Source organism: Vulpes lagopus, chromosome 8 (genome assembly GCF_018345385.1).
Source record: "Vulpes lagopus strain Blue_001 chromosome 8, ASM1834538v1, whole genome shotgun sequence".
NCBI lineage: Eukaryota > Metazoa > Chordata > Mammalia > Carnivora > Canidae > Vulpes > Vulpes lagopus.
In genome coordinates, this window is record NC_054831.1 from 83,726,377 (window position 1) to 83,739,048 (window position 12,672).

General features: G+C 58.6%; 1 protein-coding gene across 3 annotated transcripts in view; it reads left to right on the forward strand.

Annotated features, from left to right (window-relative positions):
- Window positions 1–12,672, forward strand: part of DIP2C (disco interacting protein 2 homolog C) — a 251,485-nt gene that overhangs the window by 183,605 nt on the left and 55,208 nt on the right. For all 3 annotated transcript variants that reach the window (XM_041767644.1, XM_041767645.1, XM_041767646.1), the window contains 8 exons: window positions 214–328; window positions 818–1,019; window positions 2,748–2,857; window positions 3,919–3,999; window positions 8,590–8,713; window positions 9,159–9,280; window positions 9,999–10,110; window positions 10,198–10,307. In XM_041767644.1, coding sequence (XP_041623578.1) covers window positions 214–328; window positions 818–1,019; window positions 2,748–2,857; window positions 3,919–3,999; window positions 8,590–8,713; window positions 9,159–9,280; window positions 9,999–10,110; window positions 10,198–10,307 — 976 coding nt within the window. The remainder of the gene's footprint in view (window positions 1–213; window positions 329–817; window positions 1,020–2,747; window positions 2,858–3,918; window positions 4,000–8,589; window positions 8,714–9,158; window positions 9,281–9,998; window positions 10,111–10,197; window positions 10,308–12,672) is intronic.

Here is a 12,672-nt window from a genome sequence, read left to right on the forward strand (position 1 = left end):
CTGGGGTCCTGTCCCACGATGCCGCCCGCGCTGGCCGAGAGAACGGCCACGGTGCAGCTGCCCCTCCCGCCCTGAGAGCTGTGGCCCTGCCGTTGCAGAGCAGCAGGCGGCCTCAGCGGGAAAGGCTGGCTTCTCCTCGCAGCGGTCCTGGCTCCTCACTGCCAAGCATCTCCCGCTTGTGCTCACCGTGTGCGTTCCCTCCTGTCCCCACAGGATAGCCGTGTTCTCGGTGACCGTCCTGCATGACGAGAGGATAGTGATCGTGGCCGAGCAGCGGCCGGACTCCACGGAGGAGGACAGCTTCCAGTGGATGAGCAGGGTGCTTCAGGTAGCTCTTCCCTGGCCAGGGCCCCTCTCTGCCTTGGTGCCCGCTGCCCTTAGCTGCCCCCTGGGAGGCGGCCAGCCTCACCACCTGGGCTCCTGGACCAGAAGTAGCATTGCTTTGGAAGTTTCTATGTGTGTTTCTGGGAAATAACTAAGCAGACTGCGGTTTGGGGTCAGAGGTTGGTGGCTGCCACCATTCACTTGGGGATGAGACAAGTGATGGCACTCTTTCTGACCCCTGAGTCTTTCCTTTCTCAGTGTGCACAGAACAGAAGTCCACAAATGCCACATGGGATTACTCAGTTTGCTGGGTTTGAGGGGATGTCTGTTGTCTTGTGTCTTCACCCCACTCCTGCAGCTTGTGCTCCTGTAACTCATGCTCCTGTAACGTGCTCCTGCGTGTGACGGGCAGTGCCTGGCACGGTCTGCGTGTTTGCCTGACGCTGGTGGGCAACACCTGCCCTAACGTGGTTCCCTCCCCCCGACCTTGCAGGCGATTGACAGCATACATCAAGTCGGGGTTTACTGCCTGGCTTTGGTCCCGGCGAACACCCTCCCCAAAACTCCACTCGGTGGGATCCACTTGTCGGAAACAAAGCAGCTCTTCCTGGAGGGCTCCTTGCACCCCTGCAACGTCCTAATGTGTCCCCATACCTGTGTCACAAACCTGCCTAAACCTCGACAGAAGCAACCAGGTACATGTCACGGGCAGGCAGGGGGTGCGGGGTCTGAGGGGCCTCAGGAACCCGGTGCTGACCAGGTGCCGTGCTGTCGGCGGTGCTCAGCCCTCCTTCCCTGGCGTGCACACTCCCGGGCCATGCGCTGCCCACCTGAGCGTATGATGCAAGGGCTCCTGCCCCAGCACAGTGTGCAGGAGGCCTGGCTGGTGGGGAACGTAGGGAAGGAGCCCCCGGCTCCCAGGTGGGAGAGCTGAGGCCTGCCCTGGCCGGGTGGCCTCTTACCAAGCACGGAACTTGGCTTCAGTTTACTTGAGCACAAATTAGAGTGACAGCTGTTCCTTGTGACTCATTGAGGTGTCGAAGCAGCCAGTGTACAGGAAGGCCACTCAGAACGTGTCAGGAACCCCCTGAGTTTATCCGTGACGCTAGTGCAAGGGTGAACGCATGCCCCACGCCTTGTGGTTGGGAATGTGTTGTTACCGCGGCTCTGCCCTCCTGCCAGCCAACAGACCATGCTCTCTGGGGCTGCGCACCGTTAGCACAAAAGGGATTTATCAGGAGACTGGACAGTGAGGATGCAGTAGTCCTGCCCACACTGGTCAGAGGTCACAGGGCCCGGGACGTGGGGGACCCAGGGACAGTGGGGGTGGCGGGGGGTGGGCTCCCAGCCATGCAGCCAGCTTCTGCATGTTGTACATGGACTCGTCTCATCAGCCCTGGGGACAGAGCAGTGGCTCACACGTGTGCCCATCTTCCCTGGGCATGCCGCGGCCATGGTGCCTGGGGGCCTGCACCCCTTCACCCAGTCTAGGACTTTGTGAGCGGCCGATACACTCTTTGTGCACGACGACAGTGCGACAGTCGCCCCGACTCTCGATCTGTAGGTTCGCCTTTGGCGAAGGTTTAACAAAAATTTTACTGGGCAGAGACGTCACGCATGTGTTTCACAATCCAAGGCCTAAGCACACGCGGCTGGCGTGCAGGCTCGTCCTGCTGCCCCTGTGAGCGGCCTCCCCACCTCAGTCTCCGTCTCCCGCCCACGCTCAGGCGATGGCACAGTCTCCTGGGACAGCTAGTCCTGCCCTGGGAACACGTGTACTCAGTGCATCGTGGTGTCCTGAGAAACCTGGGGAGTGCCTGGGCTTTCTCGTAGTTGGGGATGTTGAAAGTTCTTACAGAAAGTCACGTCTGACGTTGGAAGAGGGGAGAGCTGAGAGAGCAGGTCGTACGTGCCTTTGTCCCGTGAGGAGAGCACTGGTCATCGAGTCCGTGATGCTGGGGCCGGAGCAGCTGTGACGGGACGGGTGCCTCCTGGCCTCATGCTCCGCCGCGTGGGCCTAGCAGGGAGCCCAGAGCGCTGGGTCCATGTCTGTGCCAGCTGCACGCTCCCCTGTCACCACCTGTGTCCGTGGTCACGCGCTGAAGAGCAGTCGCTGTGGACGGCACCGCCCACGTGACCCGGGAGCCTGGGCAGTGAGGCGCATCTGTGTCCTGCGCGGTTTCTCCCAGCCGCTGGGGTGATGGGCCCCCGCGTCCCACCCACCACAGAGTCACAGACACGGGCTCGGGGCCCCAGGTGCACTTGGCAGGAACGCTGTTCCCAATCTGTGACCCAGACCTCGAGTCACCGTCGTACTCTGTCCTGCAAGGGTTTTCTCAGCGCCTGGCCCATCCCAGGGAGCCCCCACTAGCGCGCCGGGTGGGGTCCTGCCTAACTTCACCGTTTGCTTACGTTCCTTCCAGAGATCGGCCCTGCCTCCGTGATGGTGGGGAACCTGGTGTCCGGGAAGAGGATCGCGCAGGCAAGCGGCCGAGACCTGGGCCAGATAGAAGACAACGACCAGGCCCGCAAGGTGAGCGCCAGGCCGGGCGCCTCCCCGAGGCCCATGCCCACAGGCTGCGACCTCACCACGGCCCGCCCCGAGGGGACCACTGCCCTGCATCCTGCCCTCCTGGTCCAGCGGCCGCAGCCCTGTGACGTCACAGGGACCCTGTGTCCGTCAGGGCGCCGTGTGGTGGAATGCTGCCCAGGGGCCTGGCAGAGGCAGCAGGCATGGCCGCACGGCCGGGGCCGGGTCTGGGGGTGCCCGTCCTGTCCTGGCGTCCCAGCGCCTGTTTATCTGCCGCCCTGATGTGATTCGCAGGCGGCCTCACCGCCACCTGGTTGCAAGGCTTCTGTCTTGTAATTGTCAGAACACAGAAAACACAAGTCACAGCCCCGGTTGGGGACCAGGCATCCCTGGTGCATCCTCAGGGGGGAGCCTGGAGCCGCGCCCCCACGCCCATCACTCGCTCTGTGCCGTGTGAGCCCCTGTCCCGGGCACTTGGGCTGTGTGAGCTGCTGGGAACAGTGATGAGGCCGGCCACAGGGCACGGTCGTGGAGACCAGAGGAGCGTCCGTTGAGAGCACTGGTCCCCGCGTTCCCACTGCAGAGCAGGTTTCTGTTCGTGAAGTAGGTTAGGGGTGTTCCCGGGTGTTCCCCGTGAGCAGACCCCACAGGGCTGCGTTCACCCAGACCAAGTGCATGGGACGCATGTCATCCGTGTGGTCGGCAGGGCCGTTGGGTGACCGCAGGGAACGACTGTACTGCACACGGCCAGTGGGAGAGGGCCCATCGAACAGCAGGCCAGACGTGACTGCAGTGCCCGCGGGTAGACTTCAGCATCTGCTGCGAGCCCGTCGGGGATGCGGGGGGCGGGACCCTCCCTGAGCCGGCGCAGCCCCCTCCCTGATGGGCGCGTCCACATCCCCCAGGGCACACCTCCCAGCTGGCTTCCGCTCCGGTCTGCCCACCGGGATGTCCCCGTCCTCCGCGAGGGGCGCCCTGTCCTGGCCCGCCAGCAGCACGGAGGCGCCGCGGCTCCAGCGTGGGGCGTGTAGGGGCCTGAACCTAACGGCTGTGCTTTCTTGCAGTTCCTGTTCCTGTCGGAGGTCCTGCAGTGGAGGGCGCAGACCACCCCCGACCACGTCCTCTACACCCTGCTCAACTGCCGGGTGAGGCTGAGCGCGCGTCCCAGCCACTCGCGGGCAGCTCTCTCTCCCCCTCCGTCTTACTGGACATCCTCTTTGTTGACTGTGGCTGTTTCGCATAATTTTTCGTTGTTTGGTACTATTTCCTCTAAAGAAGGGAACAGATGAGGTTTATGGGGTATTTTTGTCTCTCATTAGTTAGTTTTTTGTGAGAGGTCAGGCGTTCACTAGACATTCACTCGTTAGAATGAAAATCATTTTCTGCGTGTCACGAAGGTTCGTGTTGACACTTGGGTTGAAGAAGCGAGCTCACTGGTGGCATCCACGTGGGCTTGAGGACAAGACCTCAGACGGGCCGGTGCGGACTAGCAAATGCCAACGTCTCCGTACACTGGGCTTTCCTGTTGCTGTGGAAGTAAAGCCGAGGCACGGAGCGCAGACACAGGTCTCCTCCGCAGGTTCCAGAGTGTCCGAGGCCCTGCTGCCGTTCCGAGCAGGGACCAGGGCCGCGCCAGCCACTTTGAGTCTCAGTTCCCAGGTGACGCGGCTCCTGGAAACCACACCTGGTTTCACCAGTTCCCAGGTGACGCGGCTCCTGGAAACCACACCTGGTCCTTCCCACAGGTGCCGCCATGGCCTCGGGCTGCCGTGGGCGCTCTGTGCCCCCCGTGGGTCGCCTGCGCCTGGTTGCTGTCCCAGGCATCCCCTGGAAGAGTCTTGGGATGTGGTCCTGAGCCTGGGCCGTGACTTGCCTGTGCTCCCGGCCGCATGGCACTCACAGGCATTGTGTCCTGGCCCCTCAAACCTGCCGCCCTGCTCTTCCCCTGCATCCTCCCTGAGCTCCCTCGGCGTTCCTCGCTTCCCTAACCCGCTGCCCGGCCGGCGGTCGTCAGCTGTGTACCGCTGATTGCCTGGCCCCCTGGTGCCTCAGCAGCCCTCCAGAGTGATGAGCCGGGCATGGGTGCCCTTGTCCTCTGGAGGGACATCTCAGACCCCGTTAGCTGCCATCCTGGCCCTTGGCCTTGCTGCATAGGTGCTGCAGTGGTGTCGTGCTGAAACTCAAGCCGAGAGAGAGCCAGAGGCGGGTGCCCAAGGCCTCCTCCACCCTGCCCAGAGTGGCCCCTCATCCGCTCGCCCTGCACCCCTGCAGTCGGAGTCCACCCTGGCCACCTACACGCACTCCCAGACACTGCAGGCGTGTTTGTGGGGGACCCGTCCCCGCAGGGGGCAAAGCCCGAGCCGCTGTAACCACTCCCGGCCTGGGCAGTGCCCACGGGAGAGCACAGCCCTCAGGTGGTCACCCAGGGTCCTTGGGAGCTGGCCTGGGCCATGTGCGCTCCCACCCCGGACCCCGCGGCCACGGTCACCTGCTGCAGCGACGTACTGGATCACTGGGGAAAGCGAGTCCCCAGGAACGACCTTGTTAGAAACAATAGAAGGTCGGATGGGGCAAGGCAGAGGTCAGGGCCCTGAAGGGTGCACCCGGGACAGCGGGGAGGAGGCGCGGGTTGTGGGCCGGCGAGCAGCCAGCACTCAGCCGGGCTGCAGGTCAGGGTCCCTGTGTGTGGGTCCCACTTCCCGTGCCCTCGAGCTCAGCACCGAGCCACACGCGTGTGGATAGAAGCCGGCAGAGCTCACGCTGAAGAGTCTCACCTGTCCAGCGTGGAGTCCCTGCCGCGAGGGGCCAGCACATGTCCCTGCGTCCCCGTCCTGCGTGGCAGCTTCTGTGGCTTGTGCGTTGGGGACGTGGCAAGGTTCTTGCGAGAGCAGCTTCCCGTCTGTGCCAGCAGGCCGCTTGCGTGTGTGATCTCCACGGTAGCGCCATCGTGCCGAGAGAGTCGGCTTTACAGGGGCTGCCGGCTGTGGGGGCTGCTGTGCATACGGGAGACCGTTTCTTATTTTTAATGGGAACACGAGCCAAGTGTTTTCAAAACTTTTTTTTTTTCTTTTAAGTTCCAGTACCTTCCTTAGGATTTTAAACTCTAAATTCAACTTGGCTTTTTCTTAATTTCTCATATTTTTTCACTCACTACTTAGTTCAGTGTAAAACTTCAAAGTGATGTCGCAGTTCACAGCGTTGTTGACGTGGGCTGGGGGTTGGGTGGCGGCCACCCCGCATTCCCTTTCGTCGTGATTCCCCCCAAAACGTCCGTGAGAGGAGGTCAGCCCTGATTTCTGCGGCAAGGCGGCTTCTCCCAGGCTCTTCCTGTGCGGAAACCTCACGCTCCCCTGCAGGTGTGGACAGGGCTGCCGCCGGGTGGGCCATGCACCTGTGGCCGTCGTCGACAGTGCCAGGGGTGTCTCTGGAGGTGGAGGCTGCGTGGAAGCCCCCCAGGGGCCTGGGGCCGGGCGTGGCCTGTGCCCAGAGGGCTCCCTGGAGTCTGGCGGGGGGTGGGGGCGGAGGTGGCTCCCCATGCACCGCGGGGCCGGGGGCAGCTTCGATCCCTGGGCACTGACCCTGACTCCGGAGCAGAGCCGCTGCGGGGGCTTCTCTGCTCACGTCGCAGCTGCTACGAGGGCGAGCGCCGTCCTGATGCTTCCAGAGGCACCAGGGATAGAGGCACGCCCCATTCTGTGTCCCCGTATCCTGTCTCAGTGGGTCTCCGGCCACCAGGCGGCGCGGCTTCTCAGGCACACCGTCCATGGCCCTCCCACGCTGTCCTGTGACGCAGAGGCTGCGTGTCCAGAGGCCTGGCGTCAGATCTCCTGGAACCAGGGAGCCCAGCTCCCGTGGGGGGGTGGGGGTGGGGACAGCCCAGGGCGGTCTTGCCCAGCACAGGGAGACGGGGGACCGGCCATGACCCATGGCAGCGCGGCCTCCCCTGGCTGACACCCGTGGTGCTGGCTGCGCCCAGACAGCATGGCCCCGCACCGCCGCCTTGGCTCAGACGTGCCCGAGGACGCCAGGGGCCCCGGCCGCTGGTTGGGGCGGGGGCGCAGGGGTCATCTCGGGACGCCAGTGTGTCCAGTGTTGGTGGCTCCGCTTCAGCCTCCCCGGCCCGCGCTTGCCCAGTTGACGTGCGTTGCCATCGCCTCGTGCCTTAGCTTCTCTCGGAGGAAAGACCATGAAGGGAAACGTGTGACGGGAAGGTTCTCCCGGGGCCAGGCCAGTCGGGCCTCCCCCCGCCCGAGCTTGACGGCCCCGGGGCCCCACCAGTCCAGGGGCCCGCACTGCGGCCTGGAGCTCAATGCGGCGGCGGTTTGGGAACAACTGTGGCTGCCGTGGGGGCCGGTGGTTGTGTCCTGGGGAGGGAAGCCGCACGGCCCTCCCCAAGCAGGTGCTTCACAGACGGGCCGCGTACATGGGGATTCTGCGTGTGTCCCCAGCCCGCCACAGCCTGCGTTCGGGGGTCCCAGGGTCACGTCTGCTTGTGCAGCATTGCCTCCCTGCTCAGAGCACCGCTCCCTGCTCTCCCTCTGGACTCTACCCTCCCGCGTGACGTGTGCGTCCCAGGCCCGAGATCCTTCCTGCCACTCGCTCTACGGGTTGGCACAGTGCTGCCCGCTGCAGTGAGCCTTTCCGCGGTGGACCCTCCCCGGGCACGGACTGCTGCCCACGTCCAGGAAGCCCACAGCCTGGTGCTGTGGACCCTTCACGGCCCGGCTTCACTTTGTTCGGCACTTGATGTTGACTGGAGCTCCTCGGGAGGTTGCTGCGGTGCTTTTAAGATAATTTCTGGTCCAAATATAGTTTCCTTTCGTTTTTCTGTGTTGACCTCACAGAAATGAATTGGACGGTTCATTTTTCCCTGTACTGGTTTGTTGTTTGGGGTTCTTTTTTCTGTTTTTAGACTTTCTCGACTTTCAATGTGGTGTTTGTTAAAAATATTTTCAATTTGTTTTATATTTCCTGACTTTCCCCGTCCTTGGCGATTAACCTGAAGTCCCAGAATTACCAGGTTAACTTGTTTTTGTAAGTTTAGGTATTTTTTTAGGTTAAGTAATTATTTTTTTGAAAGAATTCATTTATTTGAGAGACAGTGTGAGTTGGGGGGACGGGCAGGGGAGAGAGAATCTCAAGCAGACGCTACACTGAGCGTGGAGCCTGACCTGGGGCTCGATCCCAGGATCCCGAGGTCATATCCTGAGCAGAAGTCGAGACCCAGATGCTTCACCGACTGAGCCAGCCAGGCACCCCAAGTAATTTTTTTTTAATATTTCTGGTTGGGGCTCCTGGGTGGCTCAGTGGGTGAAGCACCTGCCTCGGGTTCAGGTCATGGTCCCGGGGTCCTCAAATCAAACCGCGCGTTAGGGGCTCTGTGCAGCAGGGGTCTGCTTCTCCCTCTGCCACTCCCCCTACTCGTGCACTTGCTTACTTGCTTTATCTTAAGTAAGTAAAACCTTTTTAAAAATGAAATACTTTTTGTTCACATGAGCATATCTAGATGGCTCTTTGGTGCTGCCCTTAGCCTGTGGGAAGGAGAGGGCAGTGACCACCAGGGGCACAGGGTCCTGGGGAAGTGACCAAAATGTGCTAACAGTGCCCACAGGTGTGCAGACTCACTACCATCCACATAGGTGTGTGTCTGGAATCGGGATTGGCTGGTTCCTGCAGGACGCCTTGTTAAGCTGTTAGGTCAAAAAACCACTCCCCCGTGTGTTTGCGATCCTCAGGGAACGATAGCAAGCTCGCTGACGTGCGTGCAGCTGCATAAACGTGCCGAAAAGATCGCCGTGATGCTCATGGAGAGAGGACACCTGCAAGACGGGGACCACGTGGCTCTTGTCTACCCGCCAGGTGAGGAGGCGGCCACGCTGGCTCGCCTCACCGCCTACACTCTGGCCCGGCAGGCAATGGTGCTGCATTCCGCAGGGCTCGTGGCATCTGGTCACCCCCCTCTGGTGTGTGGGGACGGTGGCGTGTGCAGTGAGACTTGGGGGCGTCACTAGGATGAAATCCTGCACGCGTTTGTATTCGTTTGTTTTATCACGTATCTGAAGTAGTTCACTTAATCGATGATTAAATCCTTGGCTACGCTGAGAACTGTGGTGTCGAGCAATCCCTTAGCGAAATGAGAGAAAGGAAGCTTGGGCTCCTCGAGGAACAGGCTGCCGGGCAGTGGGAGCTGAAGCCCGGGTGCCACAGCAGAGGGCGGGCGGCGGTCCGGGGCCCCAGGCTGGCACCTCGCCTGACGGGGACTGGTCCAGTGGCATGAGAACCCTGCTGTTTCCTCCCCACATAGGAATAGACCTCATCGCGGCGTTCTACGGCTGCCTGTACGCCGGCTGTGTGCCCATAACCGTCCGCCCCCCGCATCCGCAGAACATCGCAACCACGCTGCCCACCGTGAAGATGATCGTGGAGGTAACCCTGCCTGCGGGGGCCGGGCCTTCCTCTTCCTGGGGCGGGGGCAGGGGGCGGCCTCCTCCCGTCGTTCTGGAAGCAGGATTTCAGCCCGTGTATGAACCTGCACCGGGAACGGAGAGCAGGAGCTTTGCTTCAAACTGATGGAAATGTCCTGTGTTTTTTTAATAGTTACTTACTTAAGTCATCCCTACACTCATGTGGAGCTCAAACTCACGACCCCGAGATCGAGTCACACGCCTCTGCCTGAGCCGGCCAGGCGCCCCAAGGATCATTGTGTTCCTTGCTCGAGATTTAGAAACGCCCCGTTCCTTCTTGAATCACAGATGTAATTTCTCTTATGCTTGGGGAAGTTGAAAAGGACCAGGAGGAGCTTTTCCCCCTGGAGGAGGAGGCAGGAGGACAGCCCAGCCTGGGCCCGGCCTAGGAGTCGGGCCATGTTGGAGCGCCGACCGCGGTCGTGTCAGTGGGCGTAGGCGGCAGCTCTCGAGGTGCTCGGGTGGGCTGCTCCCCTGTGAGCACGTTCATAAGCGCGGTGTCCCTCGGCTCCAGAAACCCCCAGGGCCTTGGCGGCGCCGGCGAGCTCTCAGCAGGGCTCCTGGCTCTTGGGCCTCCACCAGAGGCTGCCTGGCGGCACCGGTGGCCTCACAGCGTGTCTCTGCAGGGGCACCGTATGGCGGCTCGCCACTTCCTGAACCACACGTTGTCTGCCCCCCAGGTGAGTCGCTCTGCCTGCTTGATGACAACGCAGCTGATCTGCAAGTTGTTACGGTCCAGGGAGGCAGCCGCGGCGGTAGACGTCAGGGCCTGGCCCCCCATACTGGACACAGGTCAGTCCTCGAGCCCGCCACATACCTCCCTCTGCTTGTCTGCATTCCCACTGGGTCTGCCGTGCTAACACCTTCGTTTTGCTCCAGATGATTTGCCAAAGAAGCGGCCTGCCCAGATCTACAAACCTTCCAACCCAGACACGCTAGCTTATCTTGACTTCAGTGTGTCCACAACCGGGATGCTCGCTGGAGTGAAGGTGAGAAGCACGCTCTGTGGGGCGCGGTTACAGGCCGCCCGGGGCTGTCCCCCGACCCGCTTCTGTAAGACTCGACAGGGCGTGTGATAGGGCGGGTACCTGCCCTTCACGGAGGCTGTGCGGTGCGTCGCCATGTCCGCGGTTACCTAGGCTGGCCGCTTAGTTCCAAATGTTCCAACTATGTTTTCATGTGTAAATACAGCCTCGTTAGCCCCTAATAAACAACTGCATGTTTCTCTTCTTGCCAGTTCTCAAATCCCGGTGTGTGTCCTAAAACTCTGTGCCTGGGGTTCCTTGCTCTTTGAGCCTGGGTTCTGTCCTGGCTGGCTCCATCGCCCACTGCCCACGGCAGTGACCCTCAATCCCACCAACGAATGGAACTGCCGTGGACCCGTGAATGACTTGGGTTTAGGAGTGCCAACCCCCACGTGCAGTCGAAAATCCATGTATGACTTTGACTTCCCCAAAACTTAGCTGCTAATGGCCTGCCACGGACTGGGATGCGGACGGAAACAAGCCGGTTTTGTGTGTTTTGAGTATTATATGCTGTGTTCTCGCCGTAAAGTGATCTGGAGAAAAGAAAATGCTGTTAAAAACTAACGAGGGAGAGGATGCGTTCACAGTCCAGCTCTCTGAATACCTGTGTGTAGGTGGGCCGGACGCACACCTGTCCCCTCGGGAGGACCCTCGGTCCAGGCGGTGTCCCTGTCAGGGTACGGTACGTCCTCTGTAGCCTCGAGAAGCCCTCGGGGGTCTGACCCTCCCTTTGGGCCATTTACCTCAGTCCTCTTTCTTTACTCTTATTTATCAATTTTTTTTTTTTTTTACTGTGGTTAAATACACGTAACAAATACACCCTAATAACCGACCTAAGGATACGTGTTCCGCGGCATTAAAACACTGTCATGGAGCCGTCCCCTCCCCACACCCACCACCTCCTTTCTGTTGCTGGGATTTTGACGACCCTGGGGACCCCATAGAAGTGTGGAGCCCTACAGCACTGCCCTTTTGTGACTGGCTCATTTCAGGTACTGCCAGGTCCCAGGGGTTTCTCTGTTGTCACGGGTGTCAGAATTCCTTTTTGAGGCAGAGTTAACGTTCCATTGAAGGAATTCACGTTTGGCCTATGTGTTCATCTTCAGTTAACAGTGGGGTTGCTTCCAGCTTTTGGGTCCCGTAAGGAACGCTGCTGTGAGCATACAAGTACAAGCACCTCTTTGGGGTATATGCCAAGGGGTGGAACTATGTATGGGTCATATGGGGATTCCATTTCTAATCTGGGAGCGAACTACCATATTGTTGTCCATTGTGGCCACACTGTTTCACCTTCTTCTCATCCTCACCAACTCTTAAGAGTTTTCTGGTGTTTTGTTGTTTTTTTCAGTAGTAGACATTCTAATGGGTGTGCAGTGGTATCTCGTGATGGTTTTGATTTGCATTTTCCTAATGATTAGTAATGGTAAGCATCTTTTCATGTAGTGATTGGTCTTTTGCATGTCTTCTTTGGAGAAATGTCCATTCAAGTTCTTTGAATCAAGTTGCTTATTTTGTTGTTGAGTGTAACAAATTTTCTGTATATTCTGGTTATTAATCCCTGAATTTTCTCCTGTTCTGTAGATTGCCTTCTTACTCTGGATAGTGTCTTTTGATGCACAAAATTTTTAAATTTTCATAAAGTCCAATTTTGTGGGGTTTTTTTTTGGGGGGGGCGGGGCTCGTGCTTTTGGTGACATCTAAGAAATCATTGCCAAATCCAGCGTTATAGAGCTTTCATCCTCTTTTTTCCAAGAGTTTCATTGTGTTGGGTCTTATATTTCTAATTTTCCTATGTGGTGGTAGGTAAAAGTCCAGCCTCATTCTTCTGCATGTGGAGATCCAATTTTCTCTGCACCATTTCTTGAGAAGACTCTCTTTTCCCACATTGAATGGTCTCAGCACCCTTGTCAAAAATCAGTTGGCCATATATGCAAGGGTTTATTTCTGGGCTCTGTATTCTTTTCTGTTGATCTGTGCATCAGTTTTTATGCCAGTACTGCACTGCTTTGATGACTGTATATTTGTAGTAAGTTTTTAAATCAGGAAGTACGAGTCCACTGTTTATTTTCAAGATTGGCTATTCAAATTTCCGTGAGATTCTGTATGAATTCTGTTATGTATTTTCTACTTCTACAAAAGACACCATTGATATCTTGATGGAGATTGTTTTGAGTCTGTGTTGTTTAGGGTAGTGTTGATGTCTATGAATATGTTATGTGTTTCCATTTATTTATGTCTTTAATTTGTTTGGTAATATTTTATAGTTTTCATTGTCAAGTCTTTCACTTCTTTAATTAATTCCTAAGCATTTTATTCTTTGATGCTATTG